The following is a 22,122-nucleotide window of genomic DNA, read 5'->3' as shown; positions in this document are numbered from 1 at the left end:
CGGGAGCGGAGCGGGGGGGGGCAGCGCGGCGGGGCGGGGCGGGCGGCGGCACCGCGAGCTCTGCCGGCGGTGCGACCCGCGGTTTGGCGCCCCCTGCTGGGAGCCGCCGGTACAGCGCCCAGCGGCCTGGTCCGGTACTGCCCCGCGCGGTGTGGCGCCCCCTGGCGGCCTGAGCGTGCGGCACGGCGGGGTATTTTGGGAGCGGCAGCGCCGTGCCCACGTTTGGGTCCCCGATGCCCCGGTCGGGGTGCGCAGATTGGGATGGCTCTTTTGTGTTTGGCTGTGTGGGTGCCCAGCTGGCCCCACGGTGCCCTTTGGGGTGCCCCGAGGTGCTCGCCCTGGGGTGACCGCATGGCTCCAGGTTGCCTGGTCGTGATGTCCCTATTTTGCGGCACTTAAAGACGTGGTTTGTCACCATTATGGGGATGGGCTGACGGTTGGACTCAGTGATCTTAGAGGTCTTTTTCAATGTGAACAATCTGCAAGCGTTCCCAGCGCCCCCTCCCACGCCACCACCTGGCCCCGGCCCCAGCTTCCACGGTGTGCTGGCCAGGGGCTGCCTGTCCCCCCGCTGTCCCTGAGGAGCACTGAAGCGTTGGGTGAAGCTTTATTGCCGATGCGGTGGCCGCGGTGTACAGACCACGAGCGAGGCTTTGCACCAGGGCAGGCACTGCGGCCCCAAACGTATGCCCATGGTTGGTGGAGTGACACTGTGGGTGACACGACAGGTGACAGTGTTATCCCTTGCTGCTATCCCCCCCCAAAGTTCCATGGATCACTCAGTCCCTGCATGGAGACAAATGTCTGCTAAGAGAGGTCAGGTCATGTCCTGCAGGGGTGGGACAGCCCTGGGGTCACCCCCAGCTGTGTCCCCCTCTCCTGCTCCAGCTCTTCCCAAATCCCACCCCTACACCACCCAATGTTCACCCCATCACCCTCCTGGCCACGCGGGGACCCCATGGGGACACACACCATGGCCACGTCCCCATGACCCGCCTGTCCCCATCCGCTCGCCTCAGGCTGGATGGGGCTGGGGGATGCAGCCCCTCAGTGCACCCCTGGCCCCGTGGCACCCCCAGCCCCGTTGTCACCTCCCTTCTGCCCCTTTCCCTGCATTGGGGTGGGATGTGGCAGCGGACACTCAGCCAATCCCTCCCCATCCCTCCTCAGTGTCCCCAAGCAGTGCGGGGCACGGTGCTGGCAACAGAAAGAGCTTGAGGGATCACAACTGTACAAACAATAAATACGAGGTCTTTCTCACGCGCCGTGGCCAACAACCACGCCGGCCCTCCTCGGGCCCGGCCCTTCCTCCATCAGTCCCAGAGAGATCGCTGCTCCTCGGCGTCGGTCACTGCAGGGTCCCCAAGGGCTCATCACGGCGAGAGTCACGAGGAAGGCGAGCGTCTCGCTCCCTACTGCAGCAGCTTTGGTAGTTCCACCTGCCGGAGGAAACGTCCCGTTACTCAGCATGGATCGGTGGTGGAGGCTGATGGGGTCTGGTGAGCCTATGCTGCTGGGGGCGCTCACAGCTCTGGGGTCACTGCTGCTTCCTGGCCAGGCTCTGGTTGTCCCCATGCCTCAGGGCGGCGTGGTCAGGGACACAAAGTGCCTCGGGAAAGGGAGGCTTTGCGCCACGATGGATCTCCTGACCCCTTGTGCCTAAAAGGGACGGATCCACACAGCATCTCCTGACCCCTGACCTCCTGGGGACTGCGCCAAGGGATGGATCCGCCCGCCCTGCGTGCTCAGCGAAGGGATTTGGGTCTGTCCCTGACCCGTGCTCTGCACAGGGGCCGTGGGCCCCGCGCCGTTCCCAGCACTGTTTGCCACACCAGAACGACCTCAGCCAGCACATCAACCCCGCGGTGCTGCTCGCGGTTGGCCCCACCGCACCCCACACTCACCTTCTTGAGCTGTTTGAGGTTGCTGGAGCGGATGGCCGCCAGCAGTTGATCTCGTGAGCTCTTCTCCTGCATGGGCACCCGGTCCCCCATCTTCCTCTGCGTGGCCGGCGACAGCGAGTTCCTCAGATTCTCGTTGATCAGCGGCGGGGCGAGGGGAGGAGGAGGGGGGGGTGGCGCGGCGGGGGCTCCCCCCTTCTTGGGAGAGTTTTTGGGGGATGCTTTTGGGGACGGCTGCGGGGATCCCTTGGGGGACCCCTTTGGGGCTCCGGCCTTGGGCACCTCCAGCAGATCCTTCTTCTCGCCGCGCTCCTGCGCCAGCTTCTGCTCCTGGAGGCGCTTCTGCCTCTGCCTGTCCATGTTGCGGCTCAGCAGGTTGGTGACGGTCATGCGGGGCCCGGCCAGCTCGAAGTGGTAGCCCAGCTTGAGCAGCGTGGTGTTCTCCTTCAGCAGCTTGGCGATCTCCATCTCCGTTTTGCCCCCGCAAATGTGCCGCTGGTTGTGGAAGCGCAGCTCCGTCAGCGTGTCGTTCTGCAGCAGCGCCCGGAAAATGGCCAGGATGCCTTTCCCCGTGATGTGGTTGGAGTCCAGGTTGATGCTGGTCAGCACCTTGTTGGACTTCAGCATGATGGCGATGGCGAAAGCCACGTGGTCGTCGGCGCGGGTGTTGGCCAACGCAAACAGCTTGACCACGGTGTTGAACTCCAGCGCCTCGGTGAAGCGCACCAAGGTCTCGTTGTTGATGCAGTCCGAGTTGTTCACGTTCACCTCGGTGACCTCGGCGTCGTTGTTCTTCACCTTCTCGATGAGCTCGTCGAAGATGCTCGAGGCCTCGTCCTCCTTGGGCTGCTCCGGGGCGCTGCTGGGGGCGGCCGTGGGGCTGCTCTGCGCTGCTGCCTGGGGCTCCTCCTTCCCCTCTGCTGCCGCCTCGGGCTGCGGTTTCTCCTTCTCATCTGCCTCGGGTTTTTTCGAAGCGGAGCTCTTTTCCTCTTCTTTTTTATCTTTGTCTTTCTTCTCTTCACCTTTCTTGTTCTTTTCTGTCTCTTTCTTCGATTCCGAGCTCTTCTCTTCCTCCTTTTTGTCCTTCTCTGTGTCCTTCTTCGATGCCGACTTCTTTTCTTCTTCCTTTTTGTCCTTCTCTGTCTCTTTCTTTGCTGCTGAGCCCTTCTCTTCCTCCTTTTTATCCTTCCCTGCATCCTTCTTCAGCGCTGAGCCCTTTTCCTCCTCCTGTTTATCTTTCCCCACATCCTTCTTTAATGCTGAACCCCTTTCTTCCTTTTTGTCCTTCTCCGCACCCTTCTTTGCTATTGGACCCTTCCCTTCCTCCTTCTTGTCTTTGCCCATCAGCTTGTTTTCCATGGCCTTCACCTTGTCATTGATGGCTTTCCTGTCCTTGGTTTTGCTCTCAGCCTCCCCTTTAGCTTTCGGCTCCGTCTTTTGGGCACTTTCTTCCTTCTTAGGGTCTTTCCCCACTCCTGTATCGCGTTTCTTGGCCAGGTCTTTGGCAGGAGCTTCTTTTCCCTTTTCTTCTCCATTCTTGACATCTTTCTTCTCATCCAGCCTGCTTTCCTAACAACAGAGGATCGTGGAGGTGTTAGCAGGTCAGGCTCCCTGAGCTCCAGCCTCACCACCCAGCTCTCAGTCACATCCCAGACGTTATGGCCAGCACTGCTCTGCACAGCCCGGCCTTGGGAAGCCTCTCCACCCCCAGCTGGCTGCTCTCACACCACACTGCAGCTCCTGTCTGTGTTTTGCAGAGCAAAACCAAACCTGGCTCCAGGGGAGGCCTTGCTGTGAGCGCCCCTACCGGGCAGAGACTGCAGGAGCCCAGGTTCACTTCCCCGTGTACCCGGAGCGATGCACAGCACTCACTTCCAGCAACAGCAGCGCGGCTGTGAGACCCCTCCACCCCACTGAGGGTGGTGCTATGGAGGATTCATCTGACACAGGAGGATGCTCAGTGCTGGGACCGAGCCTGCAGTGCAGGGCACAACCTGCAGCAAAGCCTGCAGCTGAATTTGGCAATTTGGGCTTCCTTCTCCTCGCTCCACGCCTGGGGAGCAAGTGAGGGTCAGCGCTGTGCCTTGAACCCCCAAATAGCAGCTAGGCCCCAACAGCAGCCCCATCCCAGCCCTATGCCAGCCCTCTGGGACTGCTGGTTGGTGGGAAGAACTGGCCGGGCCACCAGCGGGCCAGCAGCAGGGACAGCGTGTACCTGGCGTGAGCACAGATGCCATCTGGGATGAAGCTGTTTGTTTAGCTAAGAGATTTCTTGGCTCCCCAGCACGGAACCAGGGCAGGCGGCGCAGAGGCACGGAGCCACGTCCACAGCCCCAGCGGTGGGGATGGATGGGGAGCTGGGGGTGCTGCTGCCTCACACGCTGAGCCCAGGGGTGCCTTTCAAAGGCGTTTGGGGATGTCCTGGGTTGGAAGTTTGGGGATGTCTGAGGATGAAAGTTCCTTGCGCAGCTTCCCGAGCTCCCCAGCTCTTTTTCTTCCACTCCTCAAGCTGCAGTCTGCAGCCCCAGCCCCACACCAAGTGCTCCAAAAAGCCTTCTCCTTTCCAGCCCGTGGTTGCAGCTCAGTGATGGGTTGGGGGCTCCCCGACTCCCCAGGACAAAGCAGAGTGAAGCCAAGAATGAGCAGATCTCGAAGAAAGGGAGGAAAACTGTGGAGAAGGAGCTGCAAAACCTTCCATGCTTCGAGGAGGCAGTGGATTTCTCCAAATAAGACAAAACCAGAGTGAAATAATCAGCCCTGCAAGGCGAAGCCGTCTCTCTTATCTTGTTATCACATCGTTAGTGCTGTTATCATTAAAGCAACTGTGCCCTGATCTGCCCCCATGTGTCCAGAGCAGAGGGAAAGGGGAAGGGGAGGGGGAAGGTGAAATGGAAGGGGAAGGGAAGGGGAAAGGAGGGATGCACGCGTTCCCTGCTCCTCCCTTTGCCTCCTACAGCGTGGCCTGGGCCATCCCCACAGCCCCTCCATGGCCATCTGCAGCCCATATTTACCTCGGGCACCCAGGGACAGGCGCTCAGCACCCCTCTGTGCCATTCCCTCCGCTGCAAGCATGATTATTAGGGGAATATTTTTACACTGCGTGTCAGACCTTTAAAAATAAGCCTAATGAAAACAGCCTGGTACCGGGCTGATTAATCACCAGTGTTTTGATGAACTGAAATGCCTTCCCGTTTCCTCTAAATAGACTAAAATGAGCATTGCCATTGCTTGTTAGCATTTGCAACCCTCAAACCCACTCAGATGCTTCCTTAAAAGGCAAAGCAGGCCAGGAACTTCTTGCCTGGAATCTGAGTGCTTGCAGCCCAGTGAGAGCAGATGGAACCGGGCTGCGTGCTGAGCCCTGTGCTGAGCTGCTGTGGGGCCGTGGGTGAGCAGAGGGCTGCACCCTGCACCTGGAGCCCCACTGCATGGGTTGGGGTGGAGAACAGCATGGATCTGAGTGTCTGGGACTGGGAGGTGGCAGGGATGGGGATTGCCCTGCTGAATTGGGTGCGTGGTGAGTGGGGGGCTCCTGGGGTGGGCTGGGGGTCACGGGGGCTCTCCAAACCCATGCCCAAATGGAGGGAGGGAGCAACTGGCACGGTGCTGCTGTTGCATCAGTCCCTGGCAGAGGGGAGCAGTAGAAATGCATTAGCAGAATAAATGTTTGGCTTTGGAGGGGGCCAGCACACAGCAACGAGCAGCTATTTGTGGAGGCATGTCCTGGGAAGAGGCACTCGTGGGCAGCATCACAGTGCTGGGCTGCTGCCTCGCTGCAGCGGCCACGTGCTCAGGGCACCAGCGAACACGGTGTGAGCTATGGGGAGCTGGGCCTTGGGGAGCTGGGCCATGGGGAGCTGTGCCCCATCAACAACACGAGAACAGACCAACTGTCAGCACTGCTGGGAAATGAGGATGGGCTCCAAAGGGGCTCCAGGTGCTGTTTGCTATGGGGGGCAATGAGGATGTGGGCTCTGAGCAAAGGGGCACGGTCCTGTGAGCAGCTGTGGGGGTGTCTGATCTTGAGGAACACTGGGGGAGCACACGGCTCTCCTGCACAGCAGTGCAACAAGGGACAGCAGGAGCAGCTGAACTCTGTTAACCCAGGAACAAGTTTAGCGATGAGGGTGAACTTCTGCACATAAAGTGGATCCAGAGCCCAGGGGTCTCCTCGTGACTCTCCCTCCCCAGCAACTACGCTGGCTGAGCCATTTCTGCATGCTGGCTTTGGCCAGGACATTTTTTGTCCACACAGAGCTGTGCTCCACACACCAGATCCCTTCAGAGCTGCAGCATAAATCCTGCACCAAGAGATCAGCCCCGTCCTCCAGTCCCTGCTGTGCCCACAACCCCCCTGCAGCCAACAGGACAGTTTTGCAGCCCATGGGAACCGTGCAAATCCCGAGTGGCAGAGGGGATTTGGGGGCAGGGAGCAGCACACGTCCTGCCTGCATGCAGCAGAGGCTGCGGGGCTTATCCACACTCCCATCCTGCAGCTCAGCCATGGGAGAAAGGGTGAGGGAGCTGGGCATAAGGCACGTGGAGCCCCCAGGACACAGGGATGTCCCCTGCTGTCCAAACGAAGCTTGTTTTGCCCTCGATGCTCCTGGGTATTTGGGTGCCATTATGCTCCAGGCATGCAGGAGGGTTGCTCTACCCAAGCTGATCCACATGAAGTGAGCCACGCTGCTCCCTTCCTGCACTCCCTGGTCAATGTTGTGAAACCAAAGACATTCCTGGACAAATGCAGCAGCCCTGCCTGAGTCCGGAGAGCCACCAAGCCTGAGCTGTGAGCTGGGGTCATCTCCCATGATCTGTGCCCCCAGCACTGCCCTGCCTGCAGCTGTCCCTGCTCAGACCGTCCCCAGGCACTTTGGGGTTTTTTGGCATGAAGAAAGAGTGGGAGGTCCTGAGCACTGCCAAGGGATGCACATAAACCCAGCGTGACCCCCAGCGTGACGCACTGAGCGATGTGAACAGCTTCCTCCCCATCCCACCTCAGCCATCGCCGTCATTTCTGTGAGCTGTCCCATTGTCCCCTTCCCTTCTGGCCCATCCTTCCTGACCCCAGTGCTGGCCACATCCTCACCCTTCCCAGGCCAATGCTCCTTCTGAGATGCAGTGCTGTCCTCTGGGGACCGGCCGGCTCCTGGCCCTGATTTTTGCCTTGCTTTGCCTTCAATGGTGAATTACAGCAGATAACAAAAGCCTCCACGGCATTTCCCTGAGCAGCACAGCCCCATCTCGTCCACAGCAACACGCAGCCGTTTCCCAAAGAGCCCTTAGAGCTGCTGGCTACTTTGCAAATGGGAAGTTTCATTCCCTGACAAAAGCTGGTTTTAGTAGCCTGGGTTTTCCTCTTCCATGCGTTGCTTCCCTGCACAGACCAAAGGGGAATCTGAGGTTCCCAAGCTGAGGCCACTCTTCTGCTCATCCCCTCTCCAGCTGGGGCTGCAAGGGGCAAGGTGTGCATCTCCAAGCCCTCCTTTGGACGTTTCATTTGCACCAGGCTGAAGGAGGATTGAGGAGGGCGATGAGCAGGAAGGGATGGAGCAGAGCATCGCGTCGTGCTGCTGCCTTGATGCCTCCTCCCTGCCAGGACCTGCACATGGAAGTCACTGGTGGCTGCTGGTGGCACCCAGCTGCTGTTCCCACCATGGCAAAACCTGGGGTGGGCAGCACAGCTGATCTGTAGCAGCTCTGAGCCACAGAGAGCATTGCAGCACACAAACGATGGTGTCACACTGCTAACGAGGGCGAGACGTCGCCGCCTGCAGCTCTTTTCCTGCTCCCTGTTTCTCTTTATCAGCAAAACATAAACAGATAATAAAGCTCCCTGCCTGTGGCAGCTCGGCCCATATAAGCCCAACACTCCAAACATCTCCACGGGTTTGTCTGCATCCCTGTTGTGCTTTGTGTAAATACAGAGCTGCTGCTCCTGGCGGTGCTGCGGGCTGAGCAGAAGCACAGCGCTTCTCCCACTCGTGCCCTTAGATGGGCCGGGTGCCTCGCAGGCACACAGCGCTCCTGGCACAACGGGAGCCTTGGGAAGAGAACCGTCCTGGAAACCGTGCTCCTCATGTGGCTGAGTGAAAGGCAGAGCCTGGGGGCAGCAGCGATCCTTGGGAGGGGGATGGGTCGATAAACAGAGCTCAAATCCAGCGGCGTTAGTCACAGAGCACTAAGATGCTTCAGGAATGATACAACCGCTGCTTTTCCTCGGTTACGATTCCCCTCGAGTCTGTCCTGGCTATATAAATCCACAGCTTGTTTTGTTCCCAGATGGTTCCACGAAAGAAAAACCAACCAGGTTTGGCCATGAATACAAAACCAAAATGCTAATTTGGTCCTCTGCAGTTTCACAGAAGCAGGGACCTCACCTGGCTGGGTACCACGAGCAGGGCACCATTTGTCCTCTGCGGTTAAACACCACCAGTGAGCCTCAGCCCGCATGTGCACAGCCCAGAAAGCAGGCAGGAGGGGCAGAGGGGTTTTTGGAAGACCACCCATGGAGCTTGGAAGAGGCGCTGCAAGGATTCCAGGTGACAGCAGCTCAGTTAATCACACTGCTCAAAGCCTCTGCTGCAAAACAACACCATCTTCCAGCCTGGACTTCTCTTGCTGTGCCTTTGCTTGCTGCAGCAATTAGAGACCTCATTTACCCACTGGTGAGCATTGCCTACCTGCCCTTCCCAGAGGCACAGGCAACGGTGCATCCGAGGAGCAGCACAGCACCAAGCACTCGCTGGCAATAGGAAATGAAGATTAATTAATTAATGCATCGCCCAGCTATGCATTTGGCTGTGCAGCGCCGAGAAGTCAGGGCAAAGCTCACATCTATTTTGGGCTGTTTATAAACCGCCTCCTAGTTACCCAAGTTTGCCCTTTTCATCACAGAGAAAGACGACGTGTTGTTGTGGAGTCACAATAAATCCAGACCTGCCTCCCCCCTCCCTGCCTTCAGGAGGAATTGGGGTGCCTGGAGCGGCTCTGAAACTGACAAAAGGCCACAGGCAGAGCTGGGAGACCAGCAGGACCCAAACGTTTCCCCTTCAAACGCCCCGCTTCCCACTTTGGCAGGGTTCTGCACATCCTAATGCACAACGAGGGGAGGAAGGGACGGGCATCAGACCCTCAGTGGTCTGCAGCTCTCGGCCGAGGGAAGCCTCGCAGGCAGAGCTCTGGCAGCCCGGGGCAGTGAGCCAAGGAGGGGAGCTGTGTGTGGTGGGAATTGCTCCCCAGCCCACGCTGAGCACCGCATATAGAAGCCACGGCTGCGACGTCCTCACGGCCACGGAGAGCTGGGAGAGCTGCTTAACCCCTTGTGCAGGGCTCCAAAAGAAACCTGCCCTTCTCTTCTCTCCCTCTTTGCAGCCCAGGCCCCGGTCAGGACTGGGGTTCCATAGCAGAACAGAATGGCACAACATCCTGAGCTGGAGGGGAACACCAAGATTATGGGATGCATCCCAGGCTGCACACACTGCAGCATGCCACCGCTTCCCTGTCTTCTCCTTGTATCCCAACACAAGCTGTGGCTCGAGGATGAAAGCTCTGCTTGGTTTACCAGGCAACATGTGAGCTCCTTACAAGGGACTGACCACTGGTGGGTTTAGGCTGACGTTAGGATCATATACATCATTCTATGGCATGATGTTTCATTTCCCAGCCTGTTTCATAGCACCAGTTTCCAGCACATGAACCCAACGCCGTCCACACACCAGTGAGCGCTGCCCTAACGAAGGGAAGATCCTGCTCAGCACGAAATAAACCACCCCAACCCGTCCCAGGAAACACGTACCCCAGTTTCAGGATGTGAAGGGCTCAAATGAAGGAGTATTATTGTACCTTGTATTCCCTCCGTGACATGGAGAAATGGCCGAGAGTGAAACCAATCTTCTGCTACTTTCTGTACTGACTTCTGCTCTCAGCCACAAAAGGCTCACGCTGGTTATCACACTGCCTATTACAACGATCTGATAAAAGCATTTCCTGGATGTGGTCTTTCAACAGAGTGTTCCATGAGAAATGGAGCACTGTTTCCAAAATGCCACTGCCAGGTGGAGCTGAGGTTTCTCCCTTCGCCTTTCTGCCCAAGCACCATTGGAAGCAGAGCAGCTCGGAGCTGTGCACAGCTCTGCCCAAGCACAGATCTGCCCCTGCTCTGCAGGATCGCTGCCTCACTTCCCTTGTCCAGCACTCTGGTTCAGCCTGCTGTGGAAAGCGAGGGAAACCAAATGCTTCCCAGCCTCCCACGCCCCGAGCACATAGCAAATATTCTTAGTGCTGAGGTCAGTCAGTGTTGCAGGGAAGCAGGACTGGCTGCCACCGAGGCAGGGCATGGCGCGGGATGAAGGCACGACGTTTCCTCGCCCCAATGGAGATCTTACAGGATTCACCCGACGCAGAGAAGGAGATAAATGGAACCCAAACCAAAATAAAAGAATGAGTTTTAGCTGGACGAAAAACAGGAAGGAAAGGGCTTAGGGCAAAACCTGCTTCTTGGGATGATTCCCACCAAGCAGCAAACTTCTCCCCTGTAATTCCACATGGAACAGAGATCGCTGAAGCCCCCAGCGCTGCGCAGAGGCAAGGAGCAGCCCCCTGACAGCAGCTTTGGCTTTCAGATAGCTCACAGAAGCCCCTCTTGGCTTCCAGCTCCCTGCCCCGACCCCCAGACTGCCTGCTGCTCCTCAGCAAGTGCCTTCAAACGGCTCTTACACACAGCCGTGCCCGAGGAGCAGCACGGTGTGTGGAGATGGGACTTACATCCACCGCCTGCTCCCTCTGCAGACGTTTCCTGGGCTCCTTCTCGTGGTGGTTGAGCACCGCGTCGCAGTTCTGCGTGCTGGACGGAGGGTTGTCTGCTTGGTTCTTCTCACTCTGCTCCATAGAGATGCTTCCATCAGAATCCACCACGTCCAACTCCTTCTCCAGCTCCTCCATCTCCTCCGGACTCAGAGTGGACAGCAGGCTGTCGATGTCCGGATCTTCGCTCACCTGTCGCCGATATTTGGCGACTTTGGACATCTTGGCCCGTTGGCGAGACACGGTTGCGGTTGTTGTGGTACCCAAAGCAAGAGAAAAAAAAACAGAGCCGAGGCTCTCGAACTGCTTCCCACAGCGGCAGCAGGTGCTGAAGTGTTAAATCTCAGCTCTGCAGCCCGGGGTTCGGTGCGGATGGAGAGGGGACATCCCTCGGCCCAAGGGTTGGCCAATGGAGCCCAGCGGAGGCGGGGAATGGTGCTGTCGGGGGAGCCTGAAACCCGAGGACATTCCAGGGAACCATGCAGAGCTGCATGACCAAATTTAGTCCGGAGCATTTAGCCTTTTAAAGGCAATGGGCCAACGGAGTGAGAAAAACAGGCAAAAATGCACACAAGCTGGCAGGCTGGAGAGCTGGGGGTTGGGGGCACATCCAGGCCTGAGGGGAACAGGGTCAGCCTTGTCCCCAAGCTCCCCACTTACAGGAGGGCAGATTTTCAGGAGCTTGCTGTTGTGCTCCTGACAGCTCTCGGCTGAAATCAGCAGCACTGTGCCCAGCCAGCCCTGAGCTCCTTCCATCCTGATCCCGCTGCTCCCCTGTCTGTGGGGTCAGCCCGTCAGGGAGGGGCTGCTGGAGGTGCTGATGCAGATTTCTTCCTGCACGCAGGATGTGCAAAGCCCAGGAGGCACCAGCACTGCATGCCCACCCAGCTCAGCTCCGTGGGTCTGAGCCCAGCTCCGGCCCTGGGGTGCTCGGTCAGTGCTTCTGTACATTCCCCATCCTCTGCAGGGGTTTCTGCAGCTGCTCTTCATCACAGCTCTCCCATTCCCCTTTACCCAACCCCACAAACATCCCTCCTTCTGCACAGGCTGAATTCCAGACTGTCTTCTGTTTCTGGTTCAGGCAGTGCCTTAAGCCCAGGCTTTGCCTGGAGGCACCTACTTTCCATTGACCTAATCCATACAGAAGCTTCCTGGCATCTGCAAGTTCTCCCAGGGGGACGTGGCAGATGTGCTCTTCCTCTCCATGTTTCAAAGCAACTTTACCCCACACACAACATTTTGTACCCATTCCATACGCTGCCGGCTTCGCCCTTTTTCTTCATTCCTTATCAACCTCCTGGTATTTACTGCCTGCTCTCAGATCTCTCCTAGCCGCTGCAAGCAGCCATCTGGTCTCCTCCACCAGAATGAGCTCTCCTAAGATCTTCCTCACCAGCCCAATTACCCTCCCTGCTGTCTGATGGCTCAGATCTCACTCCCTGCACAGACATGGGGTGCTCCATGTCGGCCTCCCGGCGCCTCGTGCTGCAGCCCAGACATTCCCCATCTGGATGGGAAATGCAGGCTGCTTGCATTCTAGGATTTCTCTTATCTCCAGCACTGCAGCACTGGGCTCCTGCTCATAGCCTTCCTATGATTCAGACACACAACTGAAGTTTTTTTTCCAGACTGGGGAAGAAACCGCTGTTTCTAGTTTCCAAGGGCATAGCCTTAAACATTGTGCTACCGCATTTCATCCCATCACTCCCATCTCCCTGCTGCCCTGTGCTCCCCATCTGCACCGACAGGGAATGTTGCATGCTCAGGAAACGCTGCCAGCACTCCTCAGACCTGTGCTAAGTGAAAATGTAAAGCTCTCCAACCAAACCGAGCAGGAAGGAGCCCCAGTGCTGTCTCCTGCCACTTTCTCCCTCTCCCTTCCTGCTGCTGAGCATGGGGTGAGCATCAGGGGGCTCTGCAGCTTTTGCTCTTATCGGGATTCCCATTCCCATAACAACTGATCACCTCGCAGGCACTAACAACTATTTCCTCCGAAACACAGCAGTGTTGCCAGCCACGTCTCAGGGATGAAGATCCAACATGGAGTGAAGTGCTTTCTCCTGGCACGCCTGAGGGGCTCTGGCAGATCTCCCCAAGCTCATTCCCAGCTGTGTTTCTGCCTTCTCTCCTGTCAGCCAGTAGAGCACAAATGAGAAATGGATGGATTCCTCCAGGCTGTTTTATCTGCCCCCTCCTTCAGAGCCTGGAGGAGGGAAGGTTGAGCCCCGATCTTTGCATTTCACAGCATGTCCCTGCAAAGCAAGCGGCATCTCCATGCTGCTGCTCTTCTCAGCCTTAAAAGTAGGAGCTGTTGAACCCCAAACCCCACCGCAGCCCCACACCAAAGCTCTCCTTGAAAAACATTTGCTCCCTTCCTGCAGCCTGCTCCATCTCACTGCTGTTCCCACCCCCAGCAGACAGGACAAGGCTGGGCAGACTGGAGAGCACGCCACAGGAACCCGCTAAGGTTCAACGAGGGCGATTGCAGGGTCCTACAGCTGTATCCATCAGCACACATTGGGGGCTGAGCTCTGCAGAAAAGGACCTGGGGGTCCTGGCAGACCAATGGCAGACCAACGGTTGAGCAAAGCCAGGTTCCTGTGCAGCCTGTGGTAGGGTTGGAGTGGGGAGGTGGGCTGGGGGAGCCCCGGAGGTCCCCTCGAATCCTCAAGGCTCTGTTTCTCTGAGATTTCCCCATCCTTCCTTGTCCCAGAGCCACACCACCACCTCCTGGCGATGCCCACCACTGCAGCACCGCTTCCACGAGGACAAACGTGGCAGCACCGCGCGGGGAGCTGCGTCTGCAAGGACTGCAGCGCGTCAGCCCGTCCCATCGCTCCAGCTCATGCTTCATTAGCGCAATTAAGGACCTCGCTACTACTCGGGGCTGGGTGTTGCGGGGCTGGGTGATGCATAACTGGGTGATGCATAACTGGGTGATGCACAGCTGGGTGTTGCACAGCTGGGTGATGTATAACTGGATGATGCACAGCTGTCAGCCCTCTTTCCCGCAGCCCAACCTCCTCAGCCGACCCTGAGATCACAGCCCGGTGACCATCCGCCCTCCCGAGTGCCCACGTTGGGTCGCACCGGGACGGCCGGTCGGAGGCGGGCATTAGGACCGCCCGCTGCCCTCCGCCTTCCGGGGGCGTGGCCAAAAGGGCACGGCGCACGCGCCGCTCCGACATCCGCCGTCCCGCCCTCTTCTCCGATTGGTCGGCGCGGGGAGGGGGGGGCGAGGGGCCAATCGCGGGGCGGCGGGGCGGGAGCGGCCGGCGGCGCGTGCGAAGATGGAGGAGTACGCGCGCGAGCCCTGGTGAGCGGCCGTTGGGTTCTGGCGGGCTGCGGTGCGCGCGCGCGGGCGGAGCGGGAATCTCCTGAGGGAGAATGGCGGCGGCTCCGGGAGCGGGGAGGCGGAGGGGGCGGGAGGTGACCTTGGCGACGCCGCTGTCATGGCCGCCGCTTCCGGGCTGCGTCACTGCGGCACGCACGGGCCGTTTTCGCCGCCCTCCGGCGCGGAGCCGTTCCCCGACCCCCCTGCGGGGCTCCGGGCCGCCACCGGGCCCCTCCTCCCCGCCTCCTCTCCTCTCCTGTCCTCTCCTCACAGCGCTTTCCCGCTCTGTGGGGCCTCCTGAAAGTCAGCGAAGCGGTTAACGCGAAGCACGCGATAACACGGAGTAACACCGCGGTGATCCCTTCAGGATCCGCTGTGGGCGCTTTGTGTCAGCCCGGCCTCTGAGCACAGGGCGGGAGGCGGCTGTGCTGCTCTCAGAGCCGTTTCCTCCTTTAAAAGCCACGTATTACAGCCGGTTAATTTTTAAAAGCTGCTCCTGTGGAGGTCTGGGGGCGTTAAGGGGAAAACCTGAGGGTTTCTTTCATCTTACATCACAACCTGATGGTAAAAGCCTGGGATCTCCCAGGTCCCGTCTGCATTAAGGGTTCTGCCATCCTGGGGCTGTGCTGCATTGATGTTGAGGGGAAAAGGAAGAGCTTCGCATCACCTGCTTGGATTTCCAGCAAGCCTTTTTAATGAGATGGCTCTTAATGAGCTAACGAAGGCAGGGAGCTGTGAGGAGCTGTTTTATTCTTAACAGCAGATCAGAATCTGGGCAGGAGAGAGAAAAACACGGCGAGGAGTGAAGTGGAGGCTGCACATCTCAGCTCCGACTGCACGCAGGAAGCGGGGGATGGAGGGGTGAAAATAAAACATGGAACGGGGCTGCATGGTGGGACTCCATCCAAACTGGGGGGGATTTGTTAGGAATGGGAGATGGGAGCTGACGGCAGGCTGTGAAATGAAGGATGATGCACAGTGGGACAGCATTCCAGCCTCCCGCTGCTGTCTGTGGGGCTGAGAACTTTGGAGGGCTTTTTTTTCAGGTTAAAAACAGGAAAACGTGCAGTGAGCATTCAGGGGAAAAGGAGCAGGAGCATCACATGGAGGGTGAGGTCATAAAGGCACGCTGATGGCAGCACCCGTGAGCCCTGGCCTTGCCATGGCGTTCAGCTCCGTGTTTTGCTGGGGTTGCTGCTCTCTGCTCAGTGCTGCAGCCACCGGAGCGCTTGGCTTTTACTGTCAGGTTTTGATGTAAGATGAAAGAAACAAAACAGCTTGGTTTGTGCAAACGCTGCAGAATTGCCAGCAATGGGAGCACGGCTAATTGCACGGCTAATTGGGGCTGCTGCTCACGGGGAGCAGGAAAATCACAAAGCTCTCTTGCTTGGCAGCAGTGTTGAAGGGGATGCGAGCCCCACATGAAAGCTCGTCTGTGCAGTTGAAAGCGTTTGCTGAGAGGAAGGTGCTGCTTGTTTGGGAGCATTTGACGCTCCGTGAAGTTGCCCTTTGGCAGCTCTGCATGGGTGTTGCTGTGTTTTGTTTTAATGAACTTCAAAGACCCTTGGATACATCAGAAAAACCTTCTCAGTTTAGCAACACATGACTTTGAAGTCTTCCATTTCAATAACCAGAACTAAGGAAAAGTGGGAGGAACTCAGGGAAAGCGGTGTTTTGTGCTTGCTGTGAACTGAGTCTTGTTTGAATTTGCCAGTCAAGTTCTCTGTAGGTCGTGAGAAGAAGAAAATTAAAGTTATAATACATCATTAGGGCAGAACCGGTTGTGAGCTGGAATTCTGCAGAGGTTTTCCATGATGGAAATGCACCTCTGTGCCATGTGTGGGGAGTTCAAGCAGCTCTGTGCATCCGATGCTTCCTGCTGCAGGTTTGCTGAACACCCAGCTGGTTTTGCTGCAGCATTTCCCCTGCTGGTGATGCTGCTCAGCAGCCGTGGGTGAAGCAGGGTGGGCAGTTGTGCTTCCTCGTGTTTCTTTTGGGTTCTGCGCCATCCATTTGGATGGTGGCTTTCCCCCAGTAGTGCGCGATGGGACGCAGCATTTCCATCTCTGTGTTTCTTTGCAGTCCCTGGAGGATTGTGGATGACTGCGGAGGTGCCTTCACCATGGGAGCGATTGGAGGTGGCATTTTCCAGGCCATCAAGGGCTTCAGGAATTCCCCAGTGGTAAGTAAAACCATTAGAGCAGCACAATAAGAGTGCAGCTCTGCTTCCTCTGCCCATCAGCAGTGCAACCTGCCAGCAGAAGGGAAGGCAGAAGAAATCCAGGTACACAGGGCTGGCTGGCGACGTTAACCTGCTCCCTCAGCCCAGTTCCTGCCTTTGCTTCTGGCTGCTGCACGGCAGAAGTGGAGCCTGGGCAGTTCTGCATCAGCTGCCACAGCCCTCTGCCTTCCTCTGAGAAGTGAGAGGGCTTAAAGGAGGAATCGTTCTTCAGAACTATGTGAGGGAATGTTGCTTTCTGTAATTAACCTCTTAATTAAACGTTAACGTTTCTTGTAACTCAATTTATTTGAAAGTGGGTTTTTGTTTAAGTGCACAAATGGAACGTGGAGGTCAAGGTTCAGGTGGTGACAATCAGTTGTTTTCACTTTCAAGTTTTCAGCTGCAAAATCTTGACTTCAAACGTGGTGCAGATGTTGATAAAAGTAACCCCTGCTTCTACTTGAACATGGCTTCTAAAACATTCCTCTGGCTGTTATAGGAGGGGCTTAAAGGGGATGAAAGGGCTTTTTGGTGGGAGTGGTTTTTGGTGTTGGTATGTGACAGCTTCATTGCCCCAAGCTCCTTAATAAGCCTTCAGTTCGAGGTGCGTTTTGTGAATAAAATCCAGAACCTCTTCCAAAACGAGTCAGGTGCTGCAGATGCTTCACACACGCAGGATTTGTGCTTTACCCCCTTCTTTATTCTGCTTGAAACTCATTAACTAAATCAGTCCACGCTTCTGAGTGCTCGCAGCTGAGACAAAGCTTGAGCGTGTGTAGCAGCAATGCAGTGTTAGGGCGTGCAGATCTCATCCAGTTCAGTTCCCACCAAGAATGGTTGGAGGCAGTGCCTGATGGTGGTGCTTCATTTCTGCAGCTTACAGGTGTTACGCAGATGTGGTAAGAACTAAAGGAGCTGTGAAAATGCAGTTTCTGTAAGCTCCTCATCGTGGTGCTGGGAAGCAGATGGTGCCCATGGCTCGTTCTGGCAGCAAGACTTCATTCTTTCATTCTGTCCTTACTGTAGGGTGTAAACCACCGGCTGAGGGGAAGTCTGGCCGCTGTCAAAACGAGAGCTCCACAGCTGGGAGGTAACTGATTCCTCACTCATGTTGTCTTGAATCGTGGTTTAGTGATGTTGGTGGTGATGTGGCTGCAGTCCTGCTGGCTCGTCTGCTTTCTCTGAGCTGGTTCTGTTCTTCCCCCATGTGCTCACAGGTAGCTTTGCAGTTTGGGGAGGTCTGTTCTCCATGATCGACTGCAGCATGGTCAGAATGAGGGGGAAGGAGGATCCATGGAATTCAATCACGAGCGGAGCCCTAACTGGAGCCATCTTAGCTGCCAGAAGTAAGAAGTGGAGCTGTGGGGAGGGAGCTAACAGAAAGCTGCTGTGTTCCAACCTCTGTTGCAGTGAAGCAGAACTGTGTGATTCCCAAACTGCAATTGACTTGGGAAGAGGAATAGAAAAATCATCTTAGACTTGTGTTCCGTGCTTATGAAAGTAATAATTGTGTTCTCAAACATTACCGTTGTTCTGTTGTTTCCCTGAGGAAGGGGAGAGTTGCCTAGTAATTATTCCTTTAGCAGTGATACTAATGAGGCTTAATGAATGCAGTGTTTGCCCATAGGAGAGATTATAACTATAGAAAGAGAGCTGTAACGTGCAAAGTAATGCAACAGAAAAAGAAACAAGTGTTGTTCTGTGCTTTTATTTTTAGATGGACCTGTTGCCATGGTTGGATCTGCTGCAATGGGAGGAATTCTCCTGGCTTTAATTGAAGGGGCTGGCATTCTCTTAACAAGATTTGCCTCTGCACAGTTCCAGAACGGTAAGGAGCCCTGCAGCAGCTTTTGTTGTGCAGAGTTGGCTGATGTGCCCAGCTTCCGAGTCTGTAAGAAGTCAAAGAAGAGTTGCTGATGCCACAGCAGCTTTTGCATTTCCTCTCTGTGGTCTGGAGACACCCACACCGAAATGAGGTGGCAGGGTTGGCTGTCACTCAGCAGCATGAAGGTGTAGGAATCAGGGGGAGGGAGGAGGTTCCAGGCACAGGGGAGCACAGGGCTTAGGAGGGAAGAGAGGTTTGTGTGAGCAAATGTGCAGATGTGGGTGGTGTTATCAGAGCAGCACTGTAAGGCTGGGAGCTGGAAGGGCTGGGAGCAGGGCTGGAAGCCCATTCCAGTGGGGTGCTGGAGATGGAGCAGATGCAGGCAGGATGTTCCAAACAGGGGCAGTGGTGATGATTGGATTTCCAGAAACTGGATCCGTTTTGTTTTCTAAGTGCAACACAAGCTGAGATGTCAGTGAGTCTGTAACCATTTATGTAAATACGTGCCTGCCTGAAATAATTAATGCCTCTGTTGGCCCACCTCATTTTGAGAGGAATACAGAACAAACCGCTAGTGTTGAAAGGATTAGTGGCAAGCCTCTAATTCCTGGTAGGGTTCCTCTCAGGTTTGTTCACTGGCATTCTTTGTTCTGTCTGAATTGGTGCAATTTCTGTAACAATTCAGGAATACAAAGGCTTTTTAAAATGAACCTGCTTCAGTGAAAGGGTATCATCTGTCTGTCACAGTTTATTCTCCTTAGGCTTGGCAGTAACAACATATTGCTTCCCTCAGCAGAATGTCAGTAAGGGAAGCTGATCCACGACTTGTTCCATTTCACTGCCTTGCTTTATTGTGGGGCAAGAAACCTTGACAGAGTGGCTGGGTTCAGCTGCAGGGCAGGAAGGCAGAGGTTTCCAGTGCCTTTCAGTGACTGAAAATGTTTCCCTCCCATTGTTCTGATTTGTTTTCTTAGAAGTAAAAGAGATTCAAGAAACAACTGTTCCTTATTGGAGCAGGTGTAAAGCTCTTGAATGTCTTGGTCCCTCATTGTTGGCTCCGTTCATTTCAGAAGGGATTTAGTTTAAAGATAAAGGCTGCGGTGTTTCCTGCTGCCATAGGAAGGACGCCTTCTCTTTTCACAGCTTGATTTCTCTCTCTCCTCACCCTCAGGCCCTCAGCTCTCCGACGACCCCTCGCAGCTGCAGCCCTCTCCGTTTGGTGACTACAGGCAGTACCAGTGATCCCCGTTCTGTTAGTTCGAATTGTAGCTGAGCTGTAATTTAAAATGCTGGAGGATCAGAGCACGGTATGTCCTTACACCAGTGGTAGTCTCTTACACAAACCATGCCAAGAGGACTTCAGCACTTGGCAGTGCAAAGCTGCGCAGAACTTTTAGGAGATGACAGATCTATTTATTGGTAACAGATTCCATTGCTGTAACGTTAATACATGTCTGACAGAATACATGGAGATTTGAGATAAGGACCAAACGGAGTCTTGTAATCCTTTGGCCACGGGCTGAAGTGAATGTCTGTGAAGTCTTCTCTGGGATGTGGCATTAACCCTTCCACATCTGGAAGTTACCCTCCTCCCTTTCGGATTTTGCCTGCTACCCACGTTCTGGATTGATGTTGCTACACAAATTTTGGCTTAAGGGAAAGTGTGAATCTGCGTGCAGGTTTACATTCCAGAAGCGACTGTGACTGGAACGTGAAAGCAGAGGGCTCTGTGTGCTTGGAGGGTGAAGTGCACTGCACCTGCATGCGTGCTCTCAGCACAGGCTGTTGGCTTTTTGCTGTGGGTTGAGTCCTCTGAAGGTAGCGCAGTTCCATTGGCTCTGTTTTTGTTCTTAAGCTCCAGTTCTGGAGGCACGTTCCCCCTTGCCAGCAGTTAAAAAAGAAATAAATTCATATCCAGTGGGGTTTTCTGTTGTAGGTCCTCCCCATAGGTCTGTTTATCAGGAAATGCCAGCAGGCAATAGCATTCGAAGGCTTGTTAGGATGATCCAGGGCAGCGCAGAGCTTTCCTTCTGCCCAGGAAGGAGCTCTGTACTGAGGTAACTGTCAGACTCATTCAGTAGGAGAGCATGAAAGCAGCACAGGAGTGCTGAGATGGGTGAATTGAGATTGTACAACGTGTGCATGCAAGTGCAGATCCTGAAGGTGACAGGGCTCCTACGTCCTGCACAAGCAACATTTTCCTCTCCTGTTTCCACCTCCCTGCCTGTCCCACAGCCACTCCAGGGCTGCTTGCTGCTCTGGTGCCTTGCTGCTCCTTGTTGCTGCTGTCCATACTTCTTTCCAAGAATCTTTAGCTCAACAGCCTCGTGTTTGTGAAGCTCATCTCGCTCTGCCTCTTGCTTGCTTGCTCAGGTGAATTGTAAAGGATTGTCTCCATTTGTTATTGAGTGCTTGTTCTGTTCCTGACTGAGAGCCCAGCCACAGAGGAGCGAGTCCCTGGCAGGTGAGGGGAAACTGCAGCCGGATCCCTCATCAGTGCTGCACCTCCCCTGAGTATCCAAAGCTGCATGTTGATCACCAGATGTTTTCCTGTGCTCCTTATATAGGATCAGCACACTGGGTGTTCAGCACTGTGCACCTACCCTGGGCTGGGTCTCTGCCCCTCATCCTTGGCCCAGCTCTTGGCCCAGCACCGCCCTCCAGGCTGTGGGGGCAGGAGGTGACTTTGTTGGGGCTGGGGCTGTGCTGCCCAGGAGCCCCCAGCACCCCCAGCCTTTCCTGGGTGCAGTCAGGCTGGGCACGCAGCATCTGCTGCTCGGGGACTGCATTTAAGCAGCACCCTGAACACCTTGGGTGACCTCTCCCAGCAGCGTTTGGCTGGGAGCAACTTATGGAGGGGTTGGGGCAGGGGGGCGTGCAGGATCTGCTGCTCCCTGCTTTGAGGCTCCATCTAAGCGTTGCATTTGGCAGCGCCCAAAGCCGGGCCAAACAGCCCCAAGAAGGGCCACCCCTGTCCCCTCCTCCCTCATTGCAGGGAGGCTGCAGGCTTCAGCCGCTCAGAAGAGCTTTATTCAGCTCAGCCCTTCCCCTCTAATCCCCCGTGACCGTCTGTGCCTCAGTCACTCTCACACCTCCCTCTGCACAAGGACAAACCCCGATGTGAGCTGCTGCCCTTTGCTGCCCACGTTGCAGTGCTCCCCAGCTGACAGTGTGTGCTGGGCAGCCAGGAGCCCTGCAGGGCAGCTGACAGCTCTCTTCCCACTGCTGTGAGGAGGAAAGGCAGCAGGTCCCCCTGCCCTGCAGTGCACCGGGGAAGGCTTTCCTGCCCTGTCATCTCTGCAGCACCCACAAGCTTCCTGTTTCCGTGCTGTCCTGACTCACTCTGGATGACAACTTGCAGGCAGCTCCCAGCTGTCCCTCACATTCGGGTGCTCACCCAGAGCAGCTCATCCATCATCACCCCAAAAAACGAGACCGACACCACCGGCATGACACGGAACTATTGACCTCTTTATTTCAATCAGCTACAGCAGCTCTAATTCCCCTACAACACTGTCCTTCCTTCACTACCACAGACAGCGAGGGAGCCGAGTACACTGCGGTGGCAGCAAGTCTTCTTAAAGCTTAGTATTAAATATTAAATATTCTCTCATTTATGTTTACATTACTTTGTCAAGAAAAAAAAAACAAAGACAATTAAAACTTAAGTTACGTGAAATCTGTGCCTGTGCCCTGGGCTGCAGCACCGGGGGCCACAGAGCTGCCCCCAGGAAGGCAACTCTGCTGGGAGGGGGATGCAAAACCTCCGGCCCTGGGCCCGGTGCCACGTGAGTGCTTGGGAAAGGAGTGCTGAGCGGTGCTGGGAGCGGAGCACTGCACCCCGTGCTGTCAGAAACGGCCGTCTGAGGGCCGCCGTGCAGTCAGAGCTCTGTTTGGAGGAGGTGAGACCTCAGCAGGGCCGGCCTGGCCTCCCCTCAGCCCCACAAAGCGCGTGGGGAAAGGGGGAGAGGGGGAGGATTTGGTCGCCAGAACTTTGCTAAAGAATTTTTGTTTCATTTTTCTTTTTTTTCCCCTC

The 22,122-nt window shown here is 55.9% G+C and overlaps 2 protein-coding genes across 3 annotated transcripts; one reads left to right on the top strand and one right to left on the bottom strand.

The window, feature by feature from the left end:
* Positions 1-508: 508 nt before the first annotated feature.
* Positions 509-11,252, bottom strand: LMOD1 (leiomodin 1). 2 transcript variants are annotated; one of them, XM_048926240.1, is made up of 3 exons: positions 9,747-9,905; positions 1,905-3,470; positions 509-1,439 (listed from the first exon to the last, which is right to left on the bottom strand). In XM_048926240.1, the coding sequence occupies exons 1-3, from the start codon at positions 9,765-9,767 to the stop codon at positions 1,413-1,415; spliced, it is 1,614 nt and encodes a 537-aa protein (XP_048782197.1). In that variant the 5' UTR covers positions 9,768-9,905; the 3' UTR covers positions 509-1,412. The 2 variants fall into 2 exon arrangements, with proteins under 2 accessions (XP_048782197.1, XP_048782194.1); XM_048926237.1 differs by lacking the exon at positions 9,747-9,905 and adding an exon at positions 10,668-11,252 and having other exon boundaries at positions 510-1,439.
* A 2,666-nt stretch (positions 11,253-13,918) lies between these two features.
* On the top strand, positions 13,919-22,116 carry TIMM17A (translocase of inner mitochondrial membrane 17A). Its single transcript, XM_048926166.1, has 6 exons — positions 13,919-14,022; positions 16,123-16,222; positions 17,288-17,351; positions 17,479-17,607; positions 17,979-18,089; positions 19,258-22,116. The coding sequence occupies exons 1-6, from the start codon at positions 13,997-13,999 to the stop codon at positions 19,326-19,328; spliced, it is 501 nt and encodes a 166-aa protein (XP_048782123.1). The 5' UTR covers positions 13,919-13,996; the 3' UTR covers positions 19,329-22,116.
* The last annotated feature ends 6 nt before the right edge of the window (positions 22,117-22,122 follow it).

This window comes from Lagopus muta, chromosome 24, assembly GCF_023343835.1.
Source record: "Lagopus muta isolate bLagMut1 chromosome 24, bLagMut1 primary, whole genome shotgun sequence".
Classification (NCBI taxonomy): domain Eukaryota; kingdom Metazoa; phylum Chordata; class Aves; order Galliformes; family Phasianidae; genus Lagopus; species Lagopus muta.
This window is presented reverse-complemented; position numbering and strand designations above follow the sequence as displayed.

What these genes read in the sequence shown, in the direction of transcription:
- LMOD1 (XM_048926237.1), bottom strand. Translation starts at nt 10,928, where the DNA reads ATGTCCAAAGTCGCCAAATATCGGCGACAGGTGAGCGAAGATCCGGAC. An exon ending in AGAGGGAGCAGGCGGTGGAT is followed by an intron (nt 3,471 to 10,667) that starts GTAAGTCCCATC and finishes CTCTGTTGTTAG; the next exon opens with GAAAGCAGGCTGGATGAGAA. An exon ending in ACCTCAAACAGCTCAAGAAG is followed by an intron (nt 1,440 to 1,904) that starts GTGAGTGTGGGG and finishes TTCCTCCGGCAG; the next exon opens with GTGGAACTACCAAAGCTGCT.
- TIMM17A (XM_048926166.1), top strand. Translation starts at nt 13,997, where the DNA reads ATGGAGGAGTACGCGCGCGAGCCCTG. An exon ending in GCTTCAGGAATTCCCCAGTG is followed by an intron (nt 16,223 to 17,287) that starts GTAAGTAAAACC and finishes TCCTTACTGTAG; the next exon opens with GGTGTAAACCACCGGCTGAG. An exon ending in AGCCATCTTAGCTGCCAGAA is followed by an intron (nt 17,608 to 17,978) that starts GTAAGAAGTGGA and finishes TTTTATTTTTAG; the next exon opens with ATGGACCTGTTGCCATGGTT.